The sequence below is a fragment of the Notothenia rossii genome (assembly GCF_949606895.1).
Source record: "Notothenia rossii genome assembly, chromosome: 1".
In the NCBI taxonomy this organism is placed as follows: Eukaryota; Metazoa; Chordata; class Actinopteri; order Perciformes; family Nototheniidae; genus Notothenia; species Notothenia rossii.
In genome coordinates this window covers 8,016,737-8,042,228 of record NC_136912.1, presented here as the reverse complement: position 1 = coordinate 8,042,228, position 25,492 = coordinate 8,016,737, and the positions used below count along the sequence as shown (strand labels likewise).

The window sequence follows — 25,492 nt, the reverse complement described above, 5'->3', positions numbered from 1 at the left end:
TTGTGTTGTGCTCCATCCAGTGGACACTCTGCACCATAACACCAGGACGTGATGTACATGGATGCTGATGTTACAGAAGTACAACCAGCTAATTGATTAATAATGGATAAAATAACAACAGCATTATTTTTACAATATCAATTACCTTTCTAAATGTTTGCTTGTTTCAGATAATATAACGCAACCCACTCTTACTTTGATTCACACTTCATTCTATTGTGTTTTCTTTGCTTTTTAACCAATGAAACTCAGTATAAATGAACACATACTTGCCTTGTCTGATATCCTTTAATGATTGGTACAATTCTTGAAATGTTTTAATTAATAAAGAAAGACAGATGAGTCTTCTTGGTGGCAGAGTCCATCATCCCTGTGCTGGGTTGATGAAGGGTTTACAGGAAACACAATGCATTTGTCATAAAGAAACAACTTAAGTGTAAACCAGCCTTATGTTCAATAACTAGTTTATTTTACAGTTTTGATTTAACACTCACATATTTACAGATTACTTACACCAAGTTATTAGTAATTAGCCAAACCACCTTTCCTACAAAAATGAAAATTATGTTGGCATGTATACTTTAATTTAATTCGTCCAAAAATGTTATATGCTAGTATAACAATAACAAAAACTGTGTTCTCTACATATTGAAGGCATGGAATAGGCAGAACCTTAATGACATTGAAATATTCCAACATGTGTTTTTTTTGCTGCACATCAAATAATAAAAATAACTTTAGAGTAATTTAGCAACATTCAAATGTGACATTTGATAACAAAAGGTGATTTATTATGGAAGCGACAAATAATGTTTGTGGCTTCATCAGAGGTTTGACTGGATATTCATTCTCTACAAAGATGGATGCATCAATTTATAGTGTTGACTATGTAATGGGATACATCATATAAAACATCTTAACAATTTAGTGTGAACCAATTCACACAGTAAACAGATTCTGTAGAAAACAAGATGGAAGTTATACAGTTTTGATACTAAATATGTTTGTATATCACCATTAATGGAAATAAATCAATACATGCAATAGGATGTGATTAGTTTACTCTGACAGGGGAGATGATCAGAGGTGCAGAGTTTTGAGTACCATTATTCACACACGGACTGAAGTATGGGAAGAGTTTCTCAGTGAAGGAGCAGCCAGTAAAGGAGTAGATCAGAGCTGCAGCATCTACGTCATAAAAGGAGACCAGACCCTCCTCATAATCCACAAACACCCCCACCTTCTGAGGCTGAGACTTCAGAGAGAGAAGGACTGGAGGATCATCTAGAGCTTTGTACTCATTTCCATTTCTCAGCCATGCAATCCAGATACCCCTCTGAGGGCTTAGTCTGATTTTCCCCATCCGGTTTATGGACTCTGTGACCACTCCTAACTCCCAGTCCGTCTTTCCTTTAACTTGAACCTCATAGTAAAATGTTCCTGAAGAGAAACTCTGCTTTCCTAAAACACAAACAGAATAATGAAATCTTTTTGGGTTGTATGCAAGTTTTTTTGTCACATCACCAAGACTGACCCGTTTTCCACCAACAGACAGGATGAGATTGGGATGTGCTGTATCCGGATCAAAAGTCACATTCACTGCATACTTCTGGACCCTCTTCAGCGTACCCTCAAGCAGTTTCCTCTGTTCAGTGAGTGTCTCCTCCAGCTGAGCCACAGCTCTCACCACAGTCCCTTCATATGATGATGGAGGGATGCTGACCTTTGTCCAGTCCTTGGTGGGTGATGGGTGTTGGATGTTTAGGGTCTTGACACTCTGGAGAACATGGAGGTGGTCTTCAGAGCGTGAGAGATGTTCAACCTTAGCACTTCTCTTCTTCAGCTCAGAGATTTCTAGGTCCAGTTCTTTGATTAAAGTTTCAGCCTTCTTTTCAGTTTCTTTCTGCTTCTCTTTGATCGTGTTGAGGAGACTCTCAGCAGACTCCTTCAGAGCAGTGAAGACCTGAACAAGTTCTGCTACCTCTCTGTCTGCATCTTTCTCACTGAGGTCGACTGAGTGTTTGATCTCCTGAATCTTCAGTTGTCTCTTCTGGATCATCTGCTGAGTTTCAGCCTCTGTCTTCCCCAACTCTGCCTTCTTATCTTCATATCCCTCTTTCAGAGGAACCACATCATGCATCTTGTGGTCTAAAACAGTGCAGAGCATACAGACACATGTCTGGTCGGTCTTACAGAACAGCTCCAGAGGTTTATCGTGCTTCAGACACATCCTGTCTTCCAGGTTCTCCACAGGGTCGATCAGCTGATGTCTTTTCAGACCTGACTTTGTCAGATGAGGCTCCAGGTGAGTCTCACAGTAGGAGGTCAGACACACCAGGCAGGACTTCAGGGCCTTCAGTTTGGTTTCAGTGCAGACGTCACAGGGAACTTCTCCTGGTTTGAAGAATTGTTGCTCTGAGCTGCTGCTGCTGCTGCTGCTGCTGGCTTTCTGTTGAGCCGACTGTCTGAACTGAGCGACCATCTCAGAGATGAAAGTGTTAACGTGCAGCTCAGGTCTTGTGTAGAACTCTTTTTGACACAAGGGACACTGGCAGCTGTCACTTCTATCCCAGTGTTCAGTGATGCAGTTCTTGCAGAAGTTGTGTCCACATGATGTGCTGACTGGATCAGTGAACACATCCAGACAGATGGAGCAGAGAAACTGATCTTCAGATGGTAGATAGTTTGCAGCAGCCATATCTACACCTGTAGTGTGAAAGGAAAAATAATGTCTTTATAATACAGTTAAAGGAAATGAAAGAAGTGGGATTGATTTTGGCCAGTCACTTTACAAGTTAATATGCTGTTTTGACTTGCACTAAGCCAAGCTTGAGCAACTGTTCACATTCAAGACTTAATAAGTTCAAGATAGCTACAGTGTTCCCCTAGGATGGAGTCATAGCAGTGGTGCTAAGGCACGTGGGCTCAGCATAATGTGAGCGCTGAGCGCGTGGAATTTTTAAGTGTGTGCACGTGCGAAGTGCGCCCCGCCAATTTGTTTCTATGTGTCTGCCACCACAAGAAAGGCTCTTGAGGCCTAGTACCAGGGCCGGTTCTAGCCAATTTGCTGCCCTAGGCGAGATTTTATATATAAAGAATAAATGAAAGATCTCTACAAAAGAAAAATCCACTACAAAAACAGAAACTTATTGACAGGTAATATACGTCAAAATGGCTTCAAATGTATTCAGTATTGTATTGAAGATTTTTTGGAACATTTTAAAGTAAAATGCTTCAATCTGGTGCACTTTGAGCACACAATTACTAGAGACCTGATCTAGGAGGTACAACTCGAAAACACCCATATGAAAAAGATCGGTTCACATTTTAATAATCAAATAAGTATATGAACATAACCAATAATCTACCATAGACAATAACAAATAAATGTAACTTATTTTATTTTTGTTGTTCATTCATATCTTATTTTATCTAATTAACATTTATTTATTCATGCATATTTTTGAATCTCTCAAACTTTAAACGAAATGTTTGGTTACTGCCCCCCTAACACTGACTTTGGACCCCCCTGTGGCCCCCCTGAAAATGAAAAGAAAAGAAAAAAAAGTTTATGATTAAACGATTTCTAGGCGTAACTAACGCTATTTGTCATTCTAGTCGGACCCATTAGAGCAGGGGTCTTCAACACGTCGATCACAAGCTACCGGTAGGTCGCAAACCCTCAACAAGTAGCTAGCCAAGCAAATCCAAAATGTAAAAAATACACACAAAAAAAAGGGAATGTAATTAAAAGAATCTACCCTATGCATAAACGAAACCTCAATCACAGCAAACTATCTACTTACTACAACTCTATATCTATCAAACACCCCTCCGCCAGATTGGTGCATTTAACTTCAACATTTAAAAAAAAAAAAATGTCCCGGGGATGCATGCCCCCGGACCCCCCTAGAGGATGTGAGGTCCACCCCCAAATTAAAGCAGGTTAAAATAATTAAATTGCACACATTTTATTTTAGTAAACATTGAAAACGGGTCCCACAGACCCGAAGAGCACACAAAGTATAATGTTAAAATGTGCTAAATATATACACTGCAAAAAACAAAAAAAAGAGTAAAGTAGCTCTCTAATTTTTTTATTTTTTGAAAGTAGCTCTCATCCTAAAAAAGGTTGGAGACCCCTGCATTAGAGCGTAAAAACTGTAACTATAAGTATCTGAAATAAGTATGTGTAATGAAATAAATACCAATAATTGCATTGTTTTCTTATGCGCAATTACTTCATACTGTCTTTGTCTTTTTCGTCCTGCATTTATTGGGCCCCCCTCAGAAAATAACTGGCCCCAGCCTGGCCCCCCCAGTCAAATTGGTCTAGAACCGCCTGTGTGTGTGTGTGTCCGACAACAGCATTTGTTTTAAATTTACCATGAACAGTAATTTACACACATCTGGCCAACTCCATAGGTATATGTGGGTGTTCCCAAAATAAATTTGTTTAAACACACACACACACACACACACACACACACACACACACACACACACACACACACACACACACACACACACACACACACACACACACACACACACACACACACACACACACACACACACACACACACACACACACACACACACACACACACACACACACACACACACACACACACACACACACACACACACACACACACACACACACCAAAAAACGACACCGTTTTTTAAATTGTTATAAACATTGTTAATATGTTTTGGACGCATATTGTTCGAGTATTTGTTCAGGCTGTTACATACAATTAGCCTCTGTTGCCACCTGCTGGTAAGTAAATATTAAAATCAGTTAAAATTGACAACCGGTCCGCGATTTTTTTTTTGGAATGTATCTGCAGGTCCTTGGCACAATAAAGGTTGGGAACCCCTGGGTTAGTTAAATCCAGAGGGCTGAACCGTAGGCCTGGGGACAAACAACACCATACTTACATAGCCGTGGGAACATGTTTCAAATGGGGGGTGCTGTGGGGATGAAACCAGGGCTGGTTCTGACCAATGTGCTGCCCTATTGGCAATATTTTAGCTGGTAATGAAAAACCTCTACAAAAGACCAATACACTACAAAAAGAGAAATATATTGACATGGTGGACAGCTTATATAACAAGGCTTCACATTTATTTAGTATTATAACATGTTTTAATTGGGGGGGGTGGACTTCACATCCTCTAGAGACAACAATCCCCGCCGGTACCACGGTATCCCCTCTCTCTATCTCTCTCACTTTGGCTGCGGGCGCCTGATAAGCCAACATCCTCCACTTTCATCACTTACAGCGCCCATCGTACAGGGCAAATGGAAAATGTAACCGGGGTGAAAAGGGTGTTATCTTTACTTAATTATGAATGTTGTTACATCAAGGCTGAAAATTCGTTTTTTTTGTATTGTGGAAGTGCAGATCCCCTGTCCTCCACCAGGGGGTATTGCAGCACCCTCAGCACCCCTACTTCCCACGGCCCTGCATACTTATATCATATTTAGTTGAAAGTGTAAATATAATCAGCTGTACTCACCAGTGTTTGACAGAGACTCTGCTGTGTTGTTGAGAAAGATCTGATGAACTCAGTTTGTATTTTCTTTAGACAGAAACGGAGACTAGTCTCGACTGCAGTGTGGCTGCCTCTCTGACAACTTAACTTTCGTTTCCTGAGTGTGACGTGTAAGCTCTCCTCTTTCCACTGTAGCTCCTCCTCTCACTGTAGCTGGTTGTGTTCCCTCCCTCTGATTCACACAGGTGTTGGGAAATACCAGCGACTCTTCAGGTTAATATGGAGCAAAGGTGGTGCTAACAGTGGAGAGAGTGAGATATGTGAAAAGTGTTGCTAACTTTTATTATTTGTGTTGAAACTGTCTCAGCTATACTTTAACCAGAACAGTTTAGTTTATTTGACACAGAGCTTTTTAACCTCTTTCGCCAAGGCAAGATCAATCTAGTATTTTAATATAGTAATATACAATGTAATGTCAAATAAGATAATTTTATATATATGATTACTTTTAACCTTTTTCTGTTATCTATCCTCATTGATGCCCATTAAATGTATTGCAGGAATGGTGTATTATTTAGCATTAGTTTGATGTACTGTAGATGTACAAAATAAAACTGGAAACGGATTGCATTTCTGAAAAGAGGACCTCATCGTGAGTTAATTCTACATTTAAAAGTGCAGGGAACTTTATATCAGGGACTAAATTAATAAACTCAAATAAGGAAAATGGATGCCTTTCAAGTTAAAATATTAAACTAATTTAATACGAATACAAATGATGATGCATCAAATTCATATATTTATGAAGGATCTTAATTTATTTTTCTAATCTTGACAAATATCATTGACTTGTTATCCTTATATTATCATACCTTGAGTTGTTGGTATTGTTAAACCCCTTATACTTATGGGGATGAAATGACCTATAATGGGTATAGTTGATTTTAGCCATTTCACCCATCCCTCGATAGAGTCGAGGTCAAATAATTATAAACAAGGAGATTTTTATTTAATTAAACTGCATTTTTCATACTATTTATAGTTGTCAAAGATAGATAATTATTAATTAAATGCAGTGACTTCCTCTCTGTATATAGTAGTGTTCATAGGTAGTGGCAGAGTCCATCATTCCTGAGCTGGATTCATAAAAACTAAATTAATGTATCATGAAATAAAACTTAACGTTTAAACCAGACTAATCTGTTTAGTGTTGGATGCTCAAGTCACTGCTCACTCAGGTCTGTCGTTCAACAAAAAGTTTATTTTACAGGTTTTTTTATTTTACAAACACATATTCACAGATGTCTTTGATTCAAGTTACCAGTAATTAACCAAACCACCTTTTACACAAAGTAGAAAATGTTGCTGGCATTTATTCTACAAATGTAGTCCAACTTTTTTTGCTGATAACAATTGAATACTCTATTCTGTAGACACCAAAAGCATGTAATATCCCTTATACCTAATATAGGCCCTGTTGCATTAGAATATTAAGAATGTTTTGGCTGCACAACAAATAGAAAACAATTTTGTCACACTGAAGGGAACATATTTTATGTTTTTAGAAACAGTGATTCCTTCTGGAAGTAAAAAATAATGTTTGTATCTTCATCAGATGTTTAAATTACATTATTATTACATTACATGTCATTTGATAGACGCGTTTATCCAAAGCGACTTACATAAATTCAGTACTGTGGACAATCCCCACAGGAGCAATTTGGGTGAAGTGTCTTGTCCAGGGACACAACGACATACTGACTGCAGTGGGACTCCAACTTCCTACCCCCTGATTCGAAGTCCAGCACTCTATCCACTGAGCCACAGCTGCCCTAAATCGACATTCTCCACTAATGCCCCTTTCACACCAATGCGGTTCCAGGGCCGGTTCGGAGCTAGAGACTGATAATCACCGTTTTTTCCTGTTCACACCGCAGCGGAGCCGGCTCTAGGCACCGAAAACCGGTTCTTACTAAGCACCAAAAAACTGTGGGCCTAGAAGCGTTACGTTACGCTTACGTCGGAGGGGGGCGAGATTAACCTGAGCTAACAGTTTATGGCGAGTACGGCAAATAAAAGTTGTAACAAGCAGTAGTGCTGAGCAAAGTGACTAGAACGCAACCACACACTTGTAAAAAACACACTTTATGAAGTCAGGCAACACCAGGCTTCTAGTGATTCTGTTTATTTGCACCTTACTTTGACCATCCGTTCGCTGTTATTGATCATTGTGGAGAGCAGGCAGACGTTTTGTTTTGTATTATAGCAGCTATCGGATGGAATCAATACATGGGCTGCACAGGTTGTCGTGTCCGACTATCAGAAGTAGAATCATAATGAAAAATACGCCGGTAAAATGTGCCTGTAGAAAACGGCTTATGCCACAATAGGATAGCAACAACAAGTAGTCAGTTTAGCTTTGGTTGCTATGCTAGCATCACCCATTTTATATCAGAGAAACTTTTATAACAGCATTGTGAGGCCAAACAGCGTCAATTCAGACTGACACACATTCACTTAAGGGGAACTGGGGATATGTATCAGCTGCTTGTGTAACAGTCAGACAGTGAAGACTTTACAGCGGCCGCTGCCGTGTGAGCTAGCCCGGAGCTAACGGGAGAATAAACTCCGGTGGACGAGCAGCACTGCTGAAACACATTCATAAACAATGAACAACGGCACTCTGGAGAAAAGTATAAGGTTGGAGAAGTCGTTATTTAATTGAATCTGGCTTCGTATGATTAAAAGTAACACGATCATTGACCCGACGCAGTCCCCCATTGTTGTTGTGGTGAGATCCGTTGGGTAGAAAATCAGCGACGTAAACTGTGACGTCATGACACAGCAGCGGCAGCACCAGTCAGGCTCTGGGCGGTGTGAACAAAACGGGGGCTGAAAATAAAAACCGGTTCCGAACCAGAAGAGCACTAGCACGGAGCTAGAATGGGAACCGCGTTGGTGTGAAAGGGGCATAAGATGAACGCATCAATTTACAATGTTGACTTGTATGAATCAATTTGCTAGAATAAACAGCTTCTGTAGAAAATAAGATGGAAGTTATACAGTTTTGAAACTAAATATGTTTGTTTATTACCTTGAATTGAAATAAATCAATATAGGATAAGTGATTAGTTTACTCTGACGGGAGAGATGATCAGAGGTGCAGAGTTTTTACCACCATCCTTATCACAGGGATGGAAGAATGGGTAGAGTTTCTCAGTGAAGGAGCAGCCAGTAAAGGAGTAGATAAGAGCTGCAGCATCTACGTCATAAAAGGAGACCAGACCCTCCTCATAATGCACAAACACCCCCACCTTCTTAGGCTGAGACTTCAGAGAGAGAAGGACTTGAGGAGAATCAAGAGCTTTGTACTCATTTCCATTTCTCAGCCATATCATCCAGTAACCATCTTTAGGGGTCGGTGTGATCTTTCCCTTCCTGTTGATCGACTCTCTGACCACTCCTAAAGTCCATCCGGTCTTTTCTTTAACTTGAACCTCAAAGTAAAATCTGCCTGAAGAGAAACTCTGCTTTCCTAAAACACAAGGACGATCAGAAAATCTCTCTGGGTTATCTGGGAGATTCTTCTTTACACCACCATACCTCATTTGTTTTCCATCATCAGACAGGATTAGTTGAGTATGTGCTGTATCAGGATCAAGAGTCACATCCACTGCGTACCTCTGGACCCTCTTCAGCTCAGCTTCAATCAGCTTCTTCATCTCTTCACTGAAAGTCTCCTCCAGCTGAACCACAGCTCTCACCACAGTTCCTTCATGTGATGAATGGATGCTGACCTCTGTCCAGTCCTTGGTGGGTGGAGCAACTTTAAGGGACATGAATCTTTGGAGAAGATGGAGGTGGTCTTCAGAGTGTGTGACCTGCTCCACCTCAGAGCTTCTCTTCTGCAGCTCAGAGATTTCCTGTTCCAGCTCTTTGATGAAATCTTCCGCCTGGTTTTCTGTAGTTTTCTGCTTCTCTGTGATCGTCTTGATGAGATTGGCCTGGCCTCTCTCAACAGACTCCTTCAGAGCAGTGAAGACCTGAACACCTTCTGCTATCTCTCTGTCTGCTTCTTCCTGACTGAGGTCCACTGAGTGCTTGATCTCCTCAATCTTCAGTTGTCTCTTCTGGATCATCTCCTGGATTTCTGTCTCAAGCTCAGCCTTCTCCCCTTCATATCCTTCTTTCAGAGGAACCACATCATGCATCTTGTGGTCTGAAACAGTGCAGAACATACAGACACATGTCTGGTCGGTCTTACAAAACAGCTCCAGAGGTTTATCGTGCTTCGGACACATCCTGTCTTCCAGGTTCTCCACAGGGTCGATCAGCTGATGTCTTTTCAGACCTGACATTGTCAGATGAGGCTCCAGGTGAGTCTCACAGTAGGAGGTCAGACACACCAGGCAGGACTTCAGGGCCTTCAGTTTGGTTTCAGTGCAGACGTCACAGGGAACTTCTCCTGGTTTGAAGACTTGTTGCTCTGAGCTGCTGCTGCTGCTGGCTTTCTGTTGAGCCGACTGTCTGAACTGAGCGACGATCTCAGAGAACAAAGTGTTGACTCTCAAATCTGGTCTTGTGTTAAAAGCCTCTTTACACATGGGACACTGGTACTGGTGACTTTTATCCCAGTGTTCAGTGATGCAGTTCTTGCAGAAGTTGTGTCCACATGATGTGCTGACTGGATCAGTGAACACATCCAGACAGATGGAGCAGAGAAACCGATCTTCAGCTTGCAGATAGTTTGCTGCAGCCATATCTACACCTGTAGTGTGGAAGGAGGTACATTTTATTTATAATACAATAACAGAAAAAGATAGACGTGGGATTGATAATGGCCAGAGTCATTACAGTTTAATATATGCTGTTTTGACTTGCACTAAGCCAAGCTTGAGCAACCGTTAACATTCAAGACCAAATAAGTTTAAGATAGCCAACATGGCAAAACAGTAATGAATGTTTCCTTTTACTGTTGTTTAGACTACGGCTGGGCGATATGGAGAATATAAAACATCACAAAAATGTTTCACCCAACATCTCTAAAGATATTGTAGATTGACTATTTGGGCACAAAATAGTAAAAATGTTGATGGATAATCAGAAAAAGCAAAGGGTTTGAACAGTTTGGTAGTTTAAGAAAGTTCCATCGCTTTACTGTAATGCAGCCTTTAAAACCAGGAAATTACAGTTATTAGGGGTGTAACCAGTGTTGAAAGTGTGCCGGTCCTACCCGGTCCTTAGTACCGGTAAGAGATTTCCAGGCGGTCCGGAGGACCGGGAAGAATTGATAGCTCCACCCGTGGAATTTATACTACGAAGGGCAGATATTTTGGTTTGGATTACTGGTCTGGTCGTGTGTGTGTGTGTGTGTGTGTGTGTGTGTGTGTGTGTGTGTGTGTGTGTGTGTGTGTGTGTGTGTGTGTGTGTGTGTGTGTGTGTGTGTGTGTGTGTGTGTGTGTGTGTGTGTGTGTGTGTGTGTGTGTGTGTGTGTGTGTATTTTTGCGTTTGTGCGTGTATTTTTGCGTTTGTGCGTATTGTGTTTGTGTCCCGGGGAAAACACTAACGAGAAACACCGGCTGCTGTTATGCCTGCTGTGACCTCAAGTTACTCCGTTCTTCGCTTGTAATTATGCCGTTACAAGCTTCTAAGTTGTATTTATCATCTGAATTTGCCGAAACAAGTTTCATATTCTGAAAGCCAAGACTTTGTTTATTAAACAAAACACCCGAACCCCGAAAAACAATTTTTTTACGCAAATCCACGTTTATTTTGAAATGAGCCGTTGCGACTTCCGACTGATTTCGATAGAGCGGGTCACATATTAGCTTTTTCCCACTTGATCAGAATAGCGGGAGGAGAAAAGAATGGAGTGACTGAATGACAGCTAGAAAATTAGGCTACGTGGTAATTAAAGCAAAAATGCAAACGACGACTCTTTAGATGTTTAAGAGAAAGGAGAGAGATGAAGAAACTCAGAATGTGCTTAAAATTTGAAAAACAACGCCCACAGATGACACAGGTGATGATGCTTATTTAGCCCAGAGAATGGACATGAACATGGCCATGATGAATATAATAAGTTAGCTAACTAGCAAACTGTATCTCTATATGGGGTGCCCAACCAGTCGATCCCCAGTCGATCTCGAGATGTCTAAAAGTAGAACAACAATATTCAGTTAATGTCCTACAACAGGGGTGGCCAAACTTTTTGGTTCAGGGGCCACAATGATGTATCAATGTGACAGCCGGGCCGGGGGGCATTGTTTGGTTCCGTCTTGATTCATGTCGGGCTGAGGGTTGTTTTAATCTCATTCTCCCGCGCGCGGGGTGACGTCCACGCGCAGCTGCGACGACCAGGGAGGAAGGGACTTTTCGCGGCGCGCGCGGCGTGTGGACAGTGGGGGATAACATAAATAAAAATTGGATCGTTGTATTTTAGACTTTAAGGCTTTTTAAGATCAGCGCGGGAACCCTGGCTCATTTATACCAATATTGGACGGGCCACATTAAACACATCAACGGGGCGCATGTGGCCCGCGGGCCGTAGTTTGGCCACCTCCAGGCCCGGTTCTACGGGGGTGCATAAGGGTCCCAGTTGAATGTTAAGCACCCTCACTTGAAAAAGAGAAGGGAGTGAAAAATATTACATATACAATAACAATAATAATAATAATAATAGTAGTAGTAGTAATATGAAGAAGAAGAAGAAGAATATAGTTGAAAATAAAATAAACTGTAATTGTGTTCAAATATTGTGGTCAAATAACTATAGTTAATAACCCCCCCCCGTCAACGATCGCCGCCGTCTTGGTTAAAAAAAGGTTGGGCACCCCTGCTCTATATAGTCAACTGGCTATTTTACTCAGAACACAACATGTACACAGCATACTATTTTAACATTAAATATTTTGCTTTGATATCTTCTATTTTAATCTGCACATTGTGGCATACATTTTATTTTATTAGTATTTTAATTTATGTAACCAATATTCTGAAAATTCAAAGAAAGACAGAGACTTGTACATTTTTGACTGTCTGCTGAATTTAGTTATACATCTTTATTCTAATTTATAACAGTTGAGGCCCAGAGGGAGGAAGAGGAGACTCAGCCAGAAGAAGTGGCAGCAGGTCCCTCAGAAGCCACCATAGGTGATGCTAGCCCTACTGCATACCCTTCTATATGGAAAGAAGAACAATATGAACAGTTCAAACAGAAAAATGAATGGATGTATGCTCACAATGGAAGGCTAGGCTGTACCCCATGCCATGATGTGAAGGATCTGGGTGTCATGGCCTCCCGTGGTGTTAATATTGCTATTCAGTGGGCTGATGGAAAGATAATCCCAGCTGGTCCATCAAGGGATGTCCAGCTTTCATCACTGCGCAAAAAAATCCGTGAACACAAGAACTCTGCAGCACATAATGAAGCAGTCAAGATTATTCAGACAGCAAATAAAGATATTCTTCTGAACATGAACGCGAGTAGTCAGGAGTCTGTGTTTGAGTCTACTGCCAAGGTATTCATGACAACCTATTATGTGGCCAAGAACAACAAGCCTTTCACAGACTTTGAGATTCTGATTGACCTGCAACATGCAAATTCTGCTGATTTGGGGCGTGTTTTGCATAGCAAAACTGTCTGTTGACATAATTGAGCATGTGTCATCACAGATGAAAAAGGAACTTCTAAAAAAGATAATAGAGACCAAAAGCAAAATCACAGTATTGGCTGATGAGTCAACCAGTGTTGGGCACAAATCAACACTAATTGTGTTCCTGAAGGCTAGTGTTGATGGAGACATGGAGCCCATTGCCTTTCCGTTGTACCTGGTTGAGCTGGATAGTATGTCTGCTCCTCATATCAAGGAACAGATTATGGGTTGCTTGCTTAAAAATGGCTTTACTGTTGAGTTGCTGAGAGAAATCCTCATTGGATTTTGCAGTGATGGGGCCAGTGTCATGCTGGGAGTGAAGTCAGGTGTTGGGAAGTTGCTCCAGGATGACTTCCCAGGCATCATACTATGGCACTGCCTTAATCACAGACTGGAGCTTGCTGTTGACCAGGCACTGGATGTGACAGGGGGAACAAAGGACTTCCAGGCATTCATGGACAGCCTATATTCATTATATAGCCAGTCACCAAAAAACATGCGGCAGCTGAGTGAATTTGCTCACAACCTGGACATCGCCCTCAGGAGGATTGGAAAAGTGTTCAGTGTTCGCTGGGTAGCTTCTTCATGGAGGGCAGTCTCTGCAGTTTGGTAGTCTTATCCAGTCTTGGCACAACATTTCCGTGAGGCATCAGAGGATGATACAAGGGACAGCAGAGAGAGGGCCAAATTCAAAGGTCTGCTTTCTAAGTTGTGCTGCATCAACTTCCTGAAAAGTCTTGCACTGATGGCAGATGTTCTGACTGAACTTAAGAACTTGTCAGAAATTCTTCAGAACAGGAAGACCACACTCCCAAAGGCCCATGACATCATGACGACGTATGTCAAACGCATAGAAAGTTTCAATCGCTACCCAGGACAACATGCAGTTGATGCCAGTCAGGCAGAGGAAGTGATGGAATTCAAGGGAGAGGATTTAAGAGTTGGCAGGTCTCCCATCATTGACTCTGCTCAGTTCATCCAAGCAGTGGCAGACAATATGAAAGAAAGACTCTTCACAACCACAGCAAACAGAGCACAGGCCAGTGTTGCAGCCAACCGAAAAGAGGCTTATAACAGCCTTATCAATCAAATGGCAGTCCTCAACCCTGACAACTGGGACCATGACAATCCTCGATTTGGAGATAATGAGGTGAGGGCTTTGTGTGATGTCCTACATGTGAACCAACAATAGGCCCATCTTGGATTCACAGAATACAAGGCCAGTGGAGGAAGAAACATTCCCAACAAAATGAAGAAGTTGCTCATGGCAGTGGCACTGTCTCCAAGCAATGCTGACTGTGAACGGGGGTTCAGCACAATGAATAACATCATAACTGAGTATAGGAGCAAACTTACAACAACAAATGCAGCAAATCTCCTCTTCATCAGCTCTGTGGGACCACCATGCAGACAGTGGGATCCACTGCCTTATGTGAAGACCTGGCTGGGCAAAGGAAGAAGAGCAGCCCACTCAACAAGCTGCATGGCTCGCCGGTACACAGAAGAGGAGAGCTACTTCAGCCCTCTGTGGAAAATGTGGAAAAGTGTGTAGTTTACCTCCCTCAACATGCCTTGCTAATGGTCTGTTAAGTTTTGACACAAGTTGTATGCGCAATTGAAAATAAATAATTGACTATACATATTGTCAAGTGTTTCTAATTTCTACCCCATAAAGACATTACAAATTTGAAGTTTGTGTTCAGGGATGCATGAAGCTGGGGGCGGGAGGAGAACAATATGAACCAATGAAGGTCGGGGTAGCATTATAGTACCTGCAAGAAATTCAAACCACTTTCACCCCTGGGTGTAACGGTATACGTACCAAAATTATTCTATATGGGCCCTTCGGTTCGGTACACGTGTGTACCGAAGTGTACCGAACGAATATAACGTTAAACGTAAAAAACTGAGAACGTGAACAACATTTTGGAAGTAATCTTAGGTGCTGCGTCGCAGAATTCAGTGTAATTTGCTCACATTGGGTTCAACGCGTCATAGAGCGACCAAGTCATTTCATTGGACCAGAGGCATACTATGAGAGCTGGGGCCTCATTTATAAAGGGATATACGCTAAAAAAAAATGGCGTACGCCAGTTTCTATGCAATGTTTGCGATTTATAAAATACTAACTTGACGGGAAAATGTGCGGTCCTCCACGCAAACTCTAACCCATGCGTACGCACTAGGGCTGCACGATTTTGGGAAAAAATCTAATTGCGAGTTTTCGGACAAATATTGCGATTCGATTTGTGATATTTGTTTTTAAGCGACCCAAGGGAAGTTTATTGTAAAATGCGGCCATATCTCCGGCTAGGAAGGTCGCATCAACGTGCTCCCGTCTCTAGCACCCCCGCAGCCCGAGCTACCAGTGAAATAACTAAACTTACATGAAACTTCCGTTGGGTTGCTTTAAAGTCAAGCTTCAGTTTCAGATACACCCTGTAATAGATGTAAAACATGTGATGGAGCATTACTGACCTGACTCGGATGCTTTGTTTCACCAAACCATCTAGGAAAGCTCCATTGGAAGCCATTTGGAAAAGTATTTCAAAAATACTTGGCAGGTGATTGGATCAATCTGTCATATTTGTATTTATTTATTTATAGAAGGACCATGCATACAAAAACATTAATCTCAGCAAAGAGAAGAGATGTAATATGCCAGTTTATAGCTAATGGCTAATTTCCATATGTGGTCCTCAGGCAGGTTCATAACAATCAATAAACAAATAATAACATTGCATGATCTCTATCAGTCATACAATTTTAAAACCTGATTTAAGTACAGCTCAATAAATTAATACATAGTACACTGGAAATACACTTACATGATCTCGGTCACTCAAATAATTATAAAGCCTGATTTAAATACAGGTTACAAACATAATACTTAGTACACTCAAATACACTTAAAGGTGGGGTAGGTACGTTTGAGAAACCGGCTCGAGATCCCCTTTTTGTTATATTCCATGGAATGCTCTTAACATCCCGATAGCAATGAATATCTTAAGTGCTTTGACAAAAAATCCATAAACAAATGTCATCTGTGGAAGCCATAGTACTGTAAAAAGCACGACCAATCATCTGAGCTGGCCCGGCTAAAGTAACTGGATGGCCTACCTGCCTGTCAGCCTTCCATCTGTGCACAAACTTATCTCGTGCCCTCATTGGTCATGTCGTGTGTGTTGGAGGAGGAGCTCTGCAAGGAAGTGGCAGATTTTTTCCGGTTGTGTATTTTCAAATTCTAGCCCACTCGAGCCGGATTCTCAAACTTACCTACCCCACCTTTAAATAAAATATCTAAGATATAGTATGACAATACAGTTCAAATAAAAAAAAAATCAGATTACAGCGTAATTAATGTTGGCATGACTGGTTGCTTAATATCATTTTTTTTGCACCATAAGAAAACAAGTTAATATCAGTACAGGTTTTAAGTTCAACTGGAAGAGTATTCCAGTGCTTGATGGCCGTAAACGGAAATGCTGATCTGTCTATCACCTTCTATAATGGGCCACTTCTGATTGGTTAACAATGGCTGGTACATGTGGAGCACAGCACTTCTGATTGGTGTGGATGACTGACACACAAGAAAAAAAGAAAAAAAATGTTAAAAAAAAAAATGTTATAAAAAATCGCAGGCTTTGCAATTTGATAATCGCATCATTTAAAATCACGATTTCGATTTAAAATCGATTAATCATTCAGCCCTAGTACGCACTAAGCACAAAAACGGGAGAGACGAGAATCTGCGACACCGTTGGCAGAAGGAAGATTGGAGAGAAATATGTGGGAATAATACCATAAATAAAATGTTACCTCTAGTTTATTTATTTTTTTCGAGCGTGTAAAACCAAAGAAAATACAAATGAAACAAAAGATGATACAGACATGATACAGTACTATACAAATGAATGCAATAACAAAACGAAATATTTAATTAATAATTGAATAATCTGTAGTATCATTGTCTGATATCAATAAACAACAAAGCTTTAGCTAATTACACGTCCGAAAAGCCCGCAAAAGCTGCACCTCATTTTGAGTCGATTGTGATTTATAAAGGGAAACCGGCGTAGGAAGTGCCATACGCACTTTCCTCGCCGGTACGAAATGTTTGGTGAATCGGAAAATGTCTAAAAAAAATTTGAAATGCGTTGCAGCTTTTGCAGGCTTCACGTAACGCCCATATTTGCCTATAAATAGTCAAAGAAACGCCCTTTCATTCATTCATTTTGACTGACTGCATGGAGAAGATCGCAAGAAATGACGACAGAACAGCTAAAAAAAAGCATCTCAAACCGTGTCAGATTTAGGTTATTTTGGGGAGGTCGAGATAAATCATATTGTTTGTTGGATGCAGTTTGAACCAGAGTAGCAGCATGGAGGTCGGATCGTCACCAAAATAAATAAATAAGTGGTCCGAAAAAGGTTAATGACGAAAAAAATACACATAGACTTCCTCAGGCAGTGTGTTTGTACCGGGGACAGGAGACCCCCCCCCTTGATGAGAAACTGTAAGAAATGATCGGGGAATCCCTCCGGAGTGGAGTCATGACGACTGCATCCAAATTATGTTTTTGTATTTGGTGGTTTGTGGCCCAGCTGTCGATCAGCTGTGCGTAGCGTCTCCACTGCAGCCTGTGCATCTCAACCCCCCCCCCCCCCTCCGCAGCAACTCTATATCCAACAGTTAAAGGAAATACAACTAATGTGTTGTGTTATATTAGCTGTACAATTTACCACATATGGTGCTCTTAGTTTCCATACCTCCTGTGTTTTACGAGCGACTTGGCAAACGGCATAAAACACGATTAAACATGATATAAAACCATGCTCGTATCTACAACCTATAGAAATGCAAAACGGCTTCAGTTTAGATGTAATTCTGTCCTCCTGCTTACCGCATCATTTATGAGAAAACATTTCATAACATTAACACAACATATTCGAGGTGGTTTTAAATAACATATCCGTATTTATTTATTTCTCCAAGTTATGTTTTTGTGTGCACTGAGGAGTCTCAAACAGGCATTTGTTAACTCATTTTAAGATTGGCTTTGATCAATGTTTGAAAATGAATTCTTTATATAAATGAGAGGTAACATTTTATTTATGGTATTATTTCCACATATTTCTCTCCATTATTCCTTCTGCCAACAGTGTCGCAGTTTCTCGTCTCTCCCGTTTTTGTGCTTAGTGCGTACGCATGGGTTAGAGTTTGCGTGGAGGACCGCACGTTTTCCCGTCAAGTTAGTATTTTATAAATCACAAACATTGCGTAGAAACTGGCGTATGCCATTTTTTGAGCGTATATCCCTTTATAAATGAGGCCCCTGGTCACAGGGATGCGTTCAAATTTAGTCAGTAATTTGAGGAATTGTCGAAATGGCGAACGCAGATAAAGTTGAGCTCGAAAATCCTCCAGCATCATTGAAGTCTCCGGTTTGGGAACATTTTGGTTTCGCAGTTACGTACAAGGATAACGGACAAAGACAGGTGGACCGAACCAAAGCTGTTTGTCGGCATTGTTCAACTAAAATTGGTTACGCGGCTGGCAATACATCAAACTTGCACACTCATTTGAAAAGGCATCACCCGAACGTGAATATCAACGGTGGCGGCGGTACCAAAAGAAAAAAGACAGAAGTGCAAACCCAACTCCCACTAACATTTAAGCCTCCACCACTCGCAAAAAGTTCAGACCGAGCCAAAGCTATTACAAACGCCAAATATCCTTATGTTGCCATGTTAGCAAAGCGCTACCTGGCTGTATCTGCTACCTCTGTCCCTAGAGAGGGTGTTCTCCACAGCAGGAGACATTGTTAGTGCCAGCAGATCTGCCCTTTCGGCAAATTTGACAAGTACATTTGAACATGAAAATACAATGACAAGCAAGTCATAATGTCAAACTGGCTGCTTAGGTACTAGTACAGTACAGTTCAAATACAGATTATTTCAGTTCATCGAAATGCTGCACCTTAATGTTTATTTTATTATATTTTGTATTTATTTGAGTGAATACATTAGTATCAGTTTAATAATAATTCAAAAAAATATATATATATTTTATGTTTTGTGATCATTTTTTCTGCTGTACCGAAAACGTACCGAACCGTGACCTAAAAACCGAGGTACGTACCGAACCGAAATGTTTGTGAACCGTTACACCCCTAACAGTTATGCAATTGTACTACTTCAGAATGATCTGATACTATATCTAGTCTCATATCCAGATGATGATATAATATTGATATCAACCTTAGCCCTAGTGTAGACCAACTTATAGTAAAGAACAACACTGATAACAAAGCTCTCAGTACTTTGTGACACACCTTGCTTCACATTTAAAACCTCAAACTGGTTCTTTGGTGGTGAGCTTTTAATATGACACACCTAACAAAAAAGAGTAAGCAGTATGTAGGAAGTAATCAGTAAACAGTAATAATGTCAGGAAACCAGGAATGAGGATAAACTCCAAACCGCAGATAATCAGTTACAGGTTAGTTAAATCCAGAGGGCTGAACCGTAGGCCTGAGGACAAACAACAACATGCTTATATCATATTTAGTTGGAAGTGTAAATATAATCAGCTGTACTCACCAGTGTTTGACAGAGACTCTGCTGTGTTGTTGAGAAAGATCTGATGAACTCAGTTTGTATTTTCTTTAGACAGAAACAGAGACTAGTCTCGACCGCAGTGTGGCTGCCTCTCTGACTAACTTAACTTTCGTTTCCTGAGTGTGACGTGTAAGCTCTCCTCTTTCCACTGTAGCTCCTCCTCTCACTGCAGCTGGTTGTGTTCACTCCCTCTGATTCACACAGGTGTTGGGAAATACCAGCGACTCTTCAGGTTAAAATGGAGCAAAGTTGGTGCTAACAGTGGAGAGAGTGAGATATGTGAAAAGGTTTTTCTTTATTATGTTGAAACTGTCTCAGCTATACTTTAACCAGAACAGTTTATTTCATTGGAACCTCTCCTCATTGATACCATATCTGTGGCAGGACTGGTGTATTATTTAGCATGAATTTGTATCTAGATGTATGTAATAAAACTGTGTTTATAAAAAGGGGATCACTTTGTGAGTTAATTCTACTTCTAAAAGTGCAGGGAACTTTATTTAAAGGATTTTATTAAAGAAATAAACTCTCAAACTTTGTTGATAAACTGGCAAAGATTAGCTGGGGTCTCTTTCTTGAGATTTCTCTTAGGTTGTTTATATTTCATGTCCTTGTATAAGTGATTATCCTCACTTGAAGGTTTGTTGACTCATGTAATTGTTTGCCTTTTGAGTAAGAAGTAACCTTTGTCTCATCATATCTGAGTCTTGTGATCCATCTAGTGGTCGTTCTGTGTGATGACATATAGAAGTGTAGAAGAGGAAGGCTGTCAGATCTCAAGAAACATTCAGAATTACAATTATTTATGTTTTACTGTACTTACAAACCAATCATTCTTTCTGTACTGGACTATGGTGATTGGTTGTATATGAATGCACCTGCCTATTGCCTGATCAAGTTAGATGCCGCCTATCACAGCACACTGAGATTTGTCTGATTGTAAAGCACTTACTCATCACTGTACACTGTATACCAAGGCAGGTTTGCCATCACTTACTGTAAAGAGGCTCAGTCATTGGTACATGTTTATTTATAAAGCTTTGTTGGGTAAACTCCCGTATTATATCTGCTCTCTGATAACACAGAGAGTTGCAAGCAGCTATTGTCTGAGATCACATGATGTAGTATTGTTAGGTGTGCCAAGAGCAAGAGTGTCTTACTGTAGGTAAGACAGCTTTTATGTGCGCAGCTCCACTTGCTTGGAACAATCTACAGCAAGAATTGAAACTGAGCAATCTCCTTCCTCTGCATGTTTTTAAAGCTAGGCTAAATGAAATGCTCATTGATACTATGGGCACTTGTAAATGTCTATAACTATGTAAATGTATCCTGTAAATATAATGTATGATGTCCTTTATTGTTTTATGTTTCATGTGGAACCTATATGCTGCAGGTCTCCCTTGAAAAAGAGATCTATGATCTCAATGGGACCAATCTCGTTAAATAAAGGTTATAAATGAAATGAAAAATGTAAGTTGAACATTGCTAAATCTTTCACTTTTTATGTGTTTTTTAAGACTCTCTAAATATGCACTTTTTTTCAGACTCTCTAAATACGCACTTTTTAGTTTTTATCTAAATACCAAACAGATCACCCATTCTAGCCATGCCTCATATCCCTCTATTTCACTTCCTGTTTCAAAAGTGCTGATTTTGGCTATAAAGCTTTAAGAAAAGCAACAGCAACAAAAAAAGGAGGGGGCTGAGCTCATGCGGGACCCGGCAGCTACTGTCTAAAATACTGCCGTGATGAAACGCCATATCATGGATCAGGGTTTTATTTTTTGACGCTGCGTGAGTTCCCCGACACGCATATTTATGTATAAAAGACATCAAAAAGTGCATTTTGCATGATAGGTCCCCTTTAACCAGAACAATTTAGTTTCTTTGAGACAGAGATTTTTTAGCTTTTTCACCCAGGCAATATCAATCTAGTATTTTAATAATAGTAATATACAATGTAATGTCAAATAAGATCATTTTAGATATGTGACTACTTTTGACCTTTTCCTGTTATCTATCCTCATTGATGCCCATTATATTTATTGCAGGACTGGTGTATTATTTAGCATTAGTTTGATCTGGATGTACAAAATAAAACTGGGAACTGATTGGATTTCTCACAAGAGGACCTCATTGTGAGTTAACTCTACATTTAAAATGGCAGGGAACTTCATTTGAGTTTTGTTTTTTTAAGAAATAAACTCAAAGAAGGAAAATGGATGCCGTTTCAAGTTAAAATATTAAACTAATTTCATATGAATACAAAAGCTGATGCATCAGATTCATACATTTATGAAGGATATTAATTTATTTTTCTAATCTTGACAAATATCATTGACTTGTTATCCTTATATTATCATACCTTGAGTTGTTGGTATTGTTAAACCCCTTATACTTATGGGGATGAAATGATCTATAATGGGTATAGTTGATTTTAGCCATTTCACCCATCCCTCGATAGAGCTGAGGTCAAATAATTATAAACAAGGAGATTTTAATTAAATGAAACTGCATTTTTCATACTATTTATAGTTGTCAAAGATAGATCATTATTAATTAAATGCAGTGACTTCCTCTCTGTATATAGTAGTGTTCATAGGTAGTGGCAGAGTTCATCATTCCTGAGCTGGATTCATTCAAACTAAATTAATGTATCATGAAATACAACTCAACGTTTGAACCAGACTAATCTGTTTAATGTTGGATGCTCAAGTCACTGCTCACTCAGGTCTGTCGTTCAACAAAAAGTTTATTTTACAGGTTTTTTTATTTCACAAACACATATTCACAGATGTCTTCAATTCAAGTTACCAGTAATTAACCAAATCACCTTTTACACAAAGTAGAAAATGTTGCTGGCATTTATTCTAGAAATGTAGTCCAACTTTTTATGCTGATACCAATTGAATACTCTATTCTGTAGACACTAAAAGCATGTAATATCCCTTATACCTAATAAAGGCCCCGTTACATTAGAAAAGTAAACATTTTTTGGGCTGCACAACAAATAGAAAACAATTTCGTCACACTGAAGGGAATATATTTCATGGTTTCAGAAACAGTGATTCCTTCTGGAAGTAAAACATAATGTTTGTTGCTTCATCAGATGTTTAAATAGATATTCTCCACAAAGATTAATGCAGCAATTTACAATGTTGACTTGTGTAAATCAATTTGCCAGAGTAAACAGATTCTGTAGAAAATAAGATGGAAGTTATATAGTTTTGACTCTAAATATGTTTGTTTATTACCTTGAATGGAAAAAAAATCAATATGGGAGAAGTGATTAGTTTACTCTGACGGGAGAGATGATCAGAGGTGAAGAGTTTTCACCATCATCATTATTAAAGGGACTGAAGTATGGATAGAGTTTCTCAGTGAAGGAGCAGCCAGTAAAGGAGTAGATAAGAGCTGCAGCATCTACGTCATAAAAGGAGACCAGACCCTCCTCATAATCCACAAACACCCCCACCTTCTGAGGCTGAGACTTCAGAGAGAGAAGGACTGAAGGGCCAGCAAGAGCTTTGTACTCATTTCCATTTCTCAGCCATATAGTCCAGTTACCCCAATGAGGGCCCAGTGAGATATCTCCCTTCCTGTTGATCGACTCTCTGGCCACTCCTAAAGTCCACCCAGTCTTTTCTTTAACTTGAACCTCAAAGTAAAATCTGCCTGAAGAGAAACTCTGCTTTCCCAAAACACAAATACAATCGGAAAATCTCTCTGGGTTGTCTGGGAGATTCTTCTTTAAATCACCATGACTCACTTGTTTTCCATCATCAGACAGAATGAGATATGGATTTGCTGTATCAGGATCAAGAGTCACATCCGCTGCGTACCTCTGGACCCTCTTCAGCTCAGCTTCAATCAGCTTCTTCATCTCTTCACTGAAAGTCTCCTCCAGCTGAACCACAGCTCTCACCACAGTTCCCTCATGTGATGAATGGATGCTGACCTCGGTCCAGTCCTTGGTGGGTGGAGCAACTTTAAGGGACATGAATCTTTGGAGAAGATGGAGGTGGTCTTCAGAGTGTGTGACCTGCTCCACCTCAGAGCTTCTCTTCTGCAGCTCAGAGATTTCCTGTTCCAGCTCTTTGATGAAATCTTCTGCCTGGTTTTCTGTAGTTTTCTGCTTCTCTTTGATCGTGTTGATGAGATTGGCCTGGCCTCTCTCAACAGACTCCTTCAGAGCAGTGAAGACCTGAACACCTTCTGCTATCTCTCTGTCTGCTTCTTCCTTACTGAGGTCCACTGAGTGTTTGATCTCCTCAATCTTCAGTTGTCTCTTCTGGATCATCTGATGAATTTCTGTCTCAAGTTCAGCCTTCTCCCCTACATATCCTTCTTTCAGAGGAACCACATCATGCATCTTGTGGTCTGAAAAATGGCAGAGCATGCAGACACATGTCTGGTCGGTCTTACAGAACAGCTCCAGAGGTTTATCGTGCTTCAGACACATCCTGTCTTCCAGGTTCTCCACAGGGTCGATCAGCTGATGTCTTTTCAGACTTGAAGCTGTCAGATGAGGCTCCAGGTGAGTCTCACAGTAGGAGGTCAGACACACCAGGCAGGACTTCAGGGCCTTCAGTTTGGTTTCAGTGCAGACGTCACAGGGAACTTCTCCTGGTTTGAAGACTTGTTGCTCTGAGCTGCTGCTGCTGCTGGCTTTCTGTTGAGCCGACTGTCTGAAGTGTGCAGCCATCTCAGAGAACAAAGTGTTAACGTGCAGCTCAGGTCTTGTGTTGAACTCTTTTTTACACATGGGACACTGGTACCTGTCACTCCTATCCCAGTGTTCAGTGATGCAGGTTTTGCAGAAGTTGTGTCCACATGGTATAGTGACTGGATCAGTGAACACATCCAGACAGATTGAGCAGAGAAACTGATCTTCAGATGGTAAATCGTTTGCAGCAGCCATATTTACACCTGTAGTGTGGAAGGAAGAACAATGTCTTTATAATACAGTTACAGAAAAAGAGAGAATTGGGATTGATTTTGGCCAGAGTCATTTACAATTTAATATATGTTGAACTTGTTTCTACTTTCACTAAGCCAAGCTTGAGCAACCGTTACGGCAGGGGTGCCCAACCGGTCGATCGCGGGGAGATTTCCAGTCGATCGCGAGATGTGTCTAAAAATAGAACAACAATATTCTGTTTTATCGTTAATGTCCTATAACATAATTTTCGACCCGATGTTTCGGGGCGTAGCTGGTGGGCAGTGGGCACTATTTTGCTGACGTTGTCCGTGGCAAAAGGAGTGACAGCCCGCACACACACACAAGACCGCAATTTTGGCTGAAGCAAAAAAGCCCAAAATATATAATTTTCACTCCGAGTGGGAGGATGATTATTTTGGTATCAATTCCATTTCAAAGTCCATCTGTCTCATCTGCAATGCGAGCGTGGCTTTATCGAAGAAGGGCCATTTAGGAGCGGCATTTCAAAACAGTGCTCACAAGCTACGAGACGGAATTCCCTCCTAATTCTGCCCTACGCTCCCAAAAGGGGAGGGGCCTGAAAGGACAGATAAATGCACAGCAGTCCATTTTCACCAGGCCCAACAACAAGAGCAAGGCTGCTACCATAGGATCTTATCGTGTCAGTCACGTTTTTCCGAAACACATGAAGTCTTTCAAAGACGGCGAAGTTGTGAAAGAAGCATTCCTGGAGGCTGCCGACACACTTTTGGGGGACAGTAAAAATAACAGT

At 40.6% G+C, this 25,492-nt stretch overlaps 3 protein-coding genes across 3 annotated transcripts; all 3 read right to left on the bottom strand.

The window, feature by feature from the left end:
• Positions 1-447: 447 nt before the first annotated feature.
• LOC307043147 (E3 ubiquitin-protein ligase TRIM21-like) lies at positions 448-5,654 on the bottom strand. The gene is made up of 2 exons (XM_079687426.1): positions 5,527-5,654; positions 448-2,706 (listed from the first exon to the last, which is right to left on the bottom strand). Exon 2 carries the CDS (start codon positions 2,696-2,698, stop codon positions 1,055-1,057), a length of 1,644 nt encoding a protein of 547 aa, XP_079543552.1. The 5' UTR covers positions 2,699-2,706; positions 5,527-5,654; the 3' UTR covers positions 448-1,054.
• Positions 5,655-6,877: 1,223 nt separating this feature from the next.
• LOC307043163 (E3 ubiquitin-protein ligase TRIM21-like) lies at positions 6,878-19,862 on the bottom strand. The gene is made up of 2 exons (XM_079687447.1): positions 19,761-19,862; positions 6,878-10,270 (listed from the first exon to the last, which is right to left on the bottom strand). Exon 2 carries the CDS (start codon positions 10,260-10,262, stop codon positions 8,631-8,633), a length of 1,632 nt encoding a protein of 543 aa, XP_079543573.1. The 5' UTR covers positions 10,263-10,270; positions 19,761-19,862; the 3' UTR covers positions 6,878-8,630.
• Positions 19,863-22,512: 2,650 nt separating this feature from the next.
• Positions 22,513-24,699, bottom strand: LOC307043156 (E3 ubiquitin-protein ligase TRIM21-like; the record flags this gene model as incomplete). Its single annotated transcript, XM_079687438.1, has 1 exon — positions 22,513-24,699. The coding sequence occupies one exon, from the start codon at positions 24,697-24,699 to the stop codon at positions 23,068-23,070; it is 1,632 nt and encodes a 543-aa protein (XP_079543564.1). The 3' UTR covers positions 22,513-23,067.
• Positions 24,700-25,492: the final 793 nt, after the last annotated feature.